The sequence below is a fragment of the Dermacentor variabilis genome, chromosome 5 (genome assembly GCF_050947875.1).
Source record: "Dermacentor variabilis isolate Ectoservices chromosome 5, ASM5094787v1, whole genome shotgun sequence".
In the NCBI taxonomy this organism is placed as follows: Eukaryota; Metazoa; Arthropoda; class Arachnida; order Ixodida; family Ixodidae; genus Dermacentor; species Dermacentor variabilis.
This window is the reverse complement of record NC_134572.1, coordinates 20,990,273-20,997,764: the sequence shown is the minus strand read 5'-3', so window position 1 is coordinate 20,997,764 and position 7,492 is coordinate 20,990,273. Positions and strand designations below refer to the sequence as shown.

Below are 7,492 nucleotides of genomic sequence, written 5' to 3'. Positions count from 1 at the left end.
TCTTAACATGAACACAGTATGGTGGCATCAATTCAACGTGTGCAGCCTCTTCAGCCAAATTGGCCTTGCATCATCATTGATAGAACCACAGCTGCTGCTGCCCAGGAGGTGCAGACTAACTCGTTCAACAGTGGTAAATTTGTACAACTAATAAAAATGATACAGCTGGCTTGCTTGCACTGTTGTTGCATTCAGAGGTTTGTTTTGGCACCTTGCTTGATTAAATAAGGCACACAAACACTTTTGAAGTGCACTGCAGTGGCACAGTCATATGGAGGCTGTAGCCATTTACACCATGGCTACAAACATGGTGGTGGTTGGTTTGAAAATTGTGTAATCAACATGAATTATCACCTGTGGGCTTTGGTCATGTTTAACTTTTAGCAAACACCCCCGACACAAACTAAGTGCACAGACAAGACTGACAGGAATACTGTTAACAATACTGAGGCCAATGGCTGTTCCTGCGGTTGTTCAGCAGCTGCACTCTGAACTTGCAGTACTTTCTGGATTTTAGAAAGAACTGTTGGAAAATGAGGTAAACAAGTAACATTTTAATGCAAGCAATAATACTTTTAAAAAAAACATCGAAATGTTCTACAGAATCTGATGTTCGGTCGCCTAATAAATGTAAACCACAGAATTCATCTGTCTGGAATCCAGGAAGCTATGCTACTTTCAGGATCTGCAAGGTCAATGCATTTCCAATCGGGAAATATTGCAGGAACAGGACCAACAGCCTGGTCAAGAAAGGGCACCAAGCATTTTGCAAGCTTCTGTGAGCCAGGCTTTGACAAGTGCAGCCCATCTAGTAGCAACCTCTGCCAGTTCTGAAAGCAAGAAACACATTAAAATTTAATATCATGAATCTTTCTTAGTCCTAATGGTAGACAGCACGGACTGACTGACATATAAACAAGTCAAGTTTATTCACTTCTAGAATGTTTGACCTGGAACCAATTTGCTTGGCATCCTTTCTCCATGCAGCCAACATAATACCACAAAATTCTAGAAACTTACGTTATCCAAACGTACCATTGTGTGAAGATCAGCATCGCTAAACTACCAATAAGTTGTGAAGGAACTCCTTTAAACCTTGGTATAAAATGTACTTGATTAAAAACTTATAGAAAAATTTATAAATTGTAGACCAATGATGCAAGTGGAATATTGTACTCAAGTTACTCAAAATATTTTTACTGTGTTCTTATTTAGCTAATTAAGACCAACTTGTAAAATTTCAAGTAGTAGAGCACAAAGTTAATTTGTACGGTATGGTTAGAAACATTTGGTGCAGTTGTTTCTATGAAGTACATGGTTATTTCTTCTGAACTTTAGTGCAAAATACATGGCCAGATTGTGTGCACTCCTCCAATTGCTTGGCTACCAGAGCTAGGTTGGATTCCCTTGGAAAAAATATTAGTATACCGCTTTCCAAGTCCATGAGGGCTACAGCCAGGTCCGCAACCCATGTCTGTACACGCATTAAACAATGGACTATTTGCAAAAATGATGCTGTGCATGCATGAGAAAGGCTGTTTTTAAACTAAGACTAGTAGAACAAAGCATTGTTTCCATTCAACAGCTTCATTTTTACCTCCACTGAACTCCAGCACACTGCAACACACTGCAACTATTCAGCCATGGTAAAAGCTATCGAATGGAAAAAATGCACTCCTTCTCAGTGGGGAGAATAGGTGTGGGTAGGCTATGACGACACGAAAATTTTCTGTGCGATTCTTGAAAAGCCATCATGTTCGCATTTCTTCCCTGGGAGAAATGTAGTCGGGACAAAAGTTTTTGGTTGAAAAACAGCCTTGCATGGCAGCCAACTTAGCAGGTTTGGAAATGGAACTACAACAGCACGAATACACAAGACACAGAAAGGAGACAAGCACGTAGGACTTTGTGTGTGTTCCCTAACAGTACATTGCATTTTCGTGCTGTTGTAGTTCCATCTATGATAACGCCGTACAAACCAGCCAAAGTTGCAACTTTTCTGAAGACTTGCACAACATTGCAAATGGTTCATTTGAATGAACCTCACTCGTGTGGGCTCAAGTAGTTTCCCATTTGAACATTTCATATAAGATCGTCTTGTCCCTTCTCATGAAATGAGCACTTCAGGTAAGTTAAGGTAAGGGAGAAAAAATGCTACTGTGAAGTAACAGCAAACGCACTGCGCTTTTAAACTGATATACAAGCAACTAAGGGCGCAAGCAAGCTGCAGCAAGCCAAGGCAGGAAGTTTAGCACTGCTGAGTAGCTTTTCTGTGTTGTGAAAATTTCACTATTTTCCTTTGTACTATTTACATAAAACAGCCATACTTTCCGTATTATGGGTTTCAAGAATTACTTGCCTGTTCCTGTTGGAATGCGACAAAGATGTTGATGACGGCAATGTGCTGCTCCTCACCGAGTTTGGAAACTGCGTCCACATATCCGGAGATGGTCTCTAGGTTGCGCCTTGCAAGATCCCTGCCTGTGAAAAGAGATTTCACACTACACCGCTGGCATCACATGTTCAATGTTCATATATGTCATCACTGAGAACTTTTGCACTAACTGCTTTGGACATGACAACCTTCCCGAATTCATGCTTCAGTTTACTTTCTTCAAACCTTAAGTTACCAGGTACTGGCCTGGCTGCTCTCTACTAAATAAAAATGTAAAGTACTTTAACATAACTACAGTTTGCATGTGTGTTTGCTTCCAAGTAGATTATTAAACAAATCAAAAATGGAACCTTGAGACCAACAGATTGACAGCACCTGATAGAAGAGGTGTTAGATGATGAAACTTGTGAGAAAACATTCACAAGAAAACCTTTGGCACTTTATCCTACACCATTTTTATTTTTTTGAAAATGTCATGCCATTTCACCACTCAATTCGGAACATATTTTGGAGTAAAACTGCTCAAATGGAACCTTATGTCATAGCCTACTCTCGCAACTTATTAACGGTCATTATAAGACAGATCTCACGGGAATAATTACTTTTTCATCTGGTTATGCTACTAGACAGCGACATAGCCGAACAATAACCCCATTTAGTACACGTAATAATTGTTTTAAGTATTCCTTCTTTCCTCGAACAATCGTTGAATGGAATCATCTAACCAATGACCAAGTTTTAAAATCATCCCTTTCGGCGTTTGTTTCAAGTATTGAGTAACAATTTGTTTTCTTGCTGTGCCACTGCTATGTTTAAGCTCCGTTAACCTTACTTGTATTGTTTTCGTTGCCTATACTATAGTATTCTTACATATGTATTGTTTCCCACCCTGCTAAAATCCCCAATGGGGATTGCAGTATTGATAAATAAATAAAAACAGAGGCAAAACAGCTTTTACTCAGTTATCACTTCAGCTTTCCACTAGTTTTTTGCTGCTTGGTGATGACAAGGTGATTTAAGCGTGGCAGCATGAATGTGGCAGTATAAGATGGTGCCTGCACTTTTAAGGTGACTGGTAAATTCATGGCATTCATGGCAAATTCACTGATTCGGAGGTTTGAGTGCTTTCATTGTGTTGTGGTATTAGTGACTATACATGTTATCAGGATAGCAGCACTTAAAGCAGAAATTTTGTTAAATCAACTTTGAACAGAACTAGCTTAAGGCACGAAAATTTGGAGATAAGATTAGTATGTTTACTAGTGCATCCTTAAATTTGCACAGTCTGAAGGTTGCGAACTATGAAAGATAGCTGGTGGTCACCATCTTCCTTACCGGTTTCCTTGCACCAAGCCACCCACTTTTCATCGCAGTATGGAGGAGGCGTCACGAGGATGACTTTGTTCATGGGTACACCACAAACCTGGATGCAAGTTCCAACTGTTTCATTTTCATATACTATCTACTTTCATCAAACTACAAAATACATATTTTCTTATTTTTGGCCACAACATGGCACAAAATCTCACATTTGATTGTGTGCTTGCAAGTGGAAGCAATGTTGGGGCTTTATTCACAGTTGATCACATTTAGGGATACTTCCACTTTTCCATGGTGTATGCCCGGCACAACATCATATTGGAACAATGGCCATTACAGTTGCTAGTTTATCCAATCAGTGTGCACAGAATTGTCTCCTAGATGTATCATTCCAGAATACAGCCTCTCGTTGACTAAAACCAGTATCACCTATTTGACCTTGACAGGATGCTTGATATTGGTGTGAATTATGCGAAGTTTATTTAGTACAAGTGATTTAACATGGGTGCTTTTGGTACTTTTGGATATGGTCAAGTTAAACAAAAGTCAAATTAATTCATGTCAGATGGAGAGAATTTCACTGCACTACACACCCAAGAACTATCTTCTCTTTTTTTTCTAAAAAAGATGACACACATGAATTCCTTTGAATTTGCATACTGGTTTTAATGCACAATGTTTTAACACTTCTGCAAACATCACCTGATGCATATCATACGACCTCCTAAGATGCAATATTGGCTGCTCAAATGAGAGACATGAACCCTCAGAATTAGTGTTTTGTTGAAAGAACCATTCTCATGAGGTCTTCATGAAGCCAGACCAGCCTCACATATAAACATTAACACCTGGCTGATGTTTATCTTATCAACACCTATTATTGAGCTAGTTCATGGTGAATTAATAAAAATTATGGCATAAAAGAGACAAGGACCAAGAACACCACACACAAGAAAAGCCCTAGCTTTCAGTTAAGGTTCACAAGGGGAAAAAAAAGATATGCCAAGCTTCATTGCAAGCATATAGTCCAAACAAGAATTTAAATTAAATCACAGGTGCAAAAAAGGTTGCAACAAGAACCACAGAAGCCACCTTGTTTCTAATTGACCATTCTGCACTGGAATTTGAACACAAAGACATACTGAGTGGCTGCCAAAAAGCATCAAAGAAATATCTCTTTAAAGTAACAGATATCGTGATTCAAGTGCTGAATTTACAAAAACAAGGAACTATAGGATTAAAAATCCAAGGAAGCTGCTAGACGAAAACATGCCTTGAATGTGATGTTTATGGTTAAATGCAAAGCACTGTAAAGTTACACAAGCACTTAACTGCACAAACTCAACAGCCAATATCTAATAAACAACCTGCTAGTATACTTGGGGACATGCATAGCACGATTCCCTTCAAGCTGCCTACATTTTACAGTGAAGCTGTTTATGGCTAGGGTTCCGTGAAATTTTCATGTGTGTGAGCAAACCTCTCGTGAGCAATCCCTCTTGTAATACAGAGGCTATATATATATATATATATATATATATATAGTTCACGTGAATGTATATAAATAAATGTGCGTGTGTACCTTTAATCACGATGACCATCAATCAAGACAATAAATGCGTTTGTACCTTTGTTCAAAATTCTGTGTCATCTCTTTTTTTTTTTTTTTTTGTGCTAAACAGCTTCACTGGTCATCCCCCTCCAAATGGCTCATGAATTTTTTTGCTGACATGTTGAGAGAACAGATCTCTGGCAGTTTATGCAGGGCCAAAAGCATCAAGTTTATACTGGACTCTGAAGCAATATAAATTTTTAAAATGTTTGAATTTTTGGCTGTTCTTGGTTCTTGTAGCCTTTGTCCTGCTGACACAAGGTGGTTGCTGCGTGTTTTCAATGGAAATACCTTCAGGCCTGGAATTTTGTTCCATGTTTCAAACTGATATTGAATTTTCTTGAGAGATGTTCTTACAAGAAGCTTTTAGTTCTTTTAGTTCAGTCATCACTCCCTTGTTTACTCTGTTCCCAGCCCTTGCAATTTGCAGAATCTGTTATAAGCAAAACTACACCCTTGTTCACGTCCAATTCTTACAGGTCTCATCTTTACATACCAAAGTGCCTCAGCTCAACACTTCAACCCCTTCTCAACAGAGTTAACGCAGCACTGACCCTTGACTGAAGTGGTTTTGCTTCAATATTTTTTCAGCTATTGTTAAGATAAACACTTGCAGCCCCACAAATGCATATGGAAATGATTTTATAACACGTTAATTGACATGCATCTCTCAAGCGACACTGCAACACAAGAATAGCTGAGGGGCATTAATGAAGGATATAGACTGCTCCAGTAAAGTGGTGGTGTGCTCCTTTGCTCAGGTGAAGGCTAATTGTGATCGAATTTCCCAATACTGCGTCGTTAGAGGTCCCTTCTGTCTACCTTGGATTTCTGCTGGTGAGTTCATCAATAAGGCTACCTTGAGATGGTGCAGCATTTCTTCCAGATTAGAGACGTACTCCTTCAAAGGCACATTCTGCTTCTCAGGGTCTGAAGGTTCGCTACAGTCATTTGAGCCAAGGAATATGACAAATGCGGCCACACTTCCTGCATCCTCTGGACCAAAAATCCTGGGTAGGACATACTTGCACATGCGTGTGTTGTAGCCAGAGAAACCGCGCACCACAACATCGCACCGCCTGTGGAGGAAGTACATTTATATTGTTCAAGATATGCACTGACAACAGCGACAACAGTAATGAAGTAACACTATACATAAATGATCATGCATGATGTAACAATGGTTTACTTCAATAACTTGAAATAAACCAGTAGCTACAAAGAGAGAGAGATTGAGTTCGGCTTGTGCGACAGGGGCGCGCCTAACTTTACACGAATGGACTTTATAAATGTATACAATGGACGAGGTGGTACCTTTCAAACGCTTCGGCCACAAGAGAGCCCCAGCAACCTTCTTCAGAAAAGGAACGCTGCAGAATAACATCGCGAAAAACAATGAGAAATTAACCTACACAGAGGCGCGCAGCCAGACTACGTGCACCATGAACAGTGCTCAGCCACTGGGCTCACCTGCGTCAGTGAGTCCCCAAATAAAAATATTCGTGGGTAGACAACTTTACGAACGTGGCAGCGAGGAGTCATCCTTCCCAAGTAGACAGAATTTTACGTGGCTCCGAAGAGAAAACGTAGCGCTTCTTTAACGCCAGCTGCGTGCTCCGGTTTTTATATGCGACTGTTATGCATATAAATGATGCGTTGTGGCCCACGGAAACCTCAACTATTGTGATTACCGCGCTAGCGTTCGCGCAGTTGGTTTCGTTTCAATCAAGGAGATGAAGTGGAAGGAGGCTGTCGACGATGTTTAAGTTAGTTTAAGTGAACGCTCCTTCATATGTAAACTATGGGTTTCCGAATGGCTTTTTCGTGTTAGTTAAACAGGTTAAACCCGTTAAACAGGACAAACGGATCTAAAAAATCCCAAAACTATGTGCAAAAAAAAAAAAAAAAGAACACCCCATGGGTTGCAGTCTTGCAAGGCCTCCAAAATTGTGGCTCTTATGCAGTACGCATTATAAGCTCGGAAGCCATACTTTTTGGCGTATTGCGATATCTCTGGTTGTGCTCAGACAGGCAAGGATCGCTATGCATGAGCTCAGATCCGCAAAATAAAAAGCGCAGTTTGTTTTACTGCATTGAATTTGTATTGTCAACGGCACCGGTGGTCAAGAGTTTCAAGAGCACGGGTTAAGAGAATATTTGTGAAC

At 39.9% G+C, this 7,492-nt stretch overlaps 1 protein-coding gene across 1 annotated transcript; it reads right to left on the bottom strand.

Moving 5' to 3' along the window:
- Positions 1-534: 534 nt before the first annotated feature.
- Positions 535-7,131, bottom strand: LOC142582337 (isoamyl acetate-hydrolyzing esterase 1 homolog). The gene is made up of 6 exons (XM_075691937.1): positions 6,798-7,131; positions 6,642-6,697; positions 6,187-6,406; positions 3,731-3,818; positions 2,360-2,481; positions 535-830 (listed from the first exon to the last, which is right to left on the bottom strand). Exons 1-6 carry the CDS (start codon positions 6,867-6,869, stop codon positions 645-647), a joined length of 744 nt encoding a protein of 247 aa, XP_075548052.1. The 5' UTR covers positions 6,870-7,131; the 3' UTR covers positions 535-644.
- Positions 7,132-7,492: the final 361 nt, after the last annotated feature.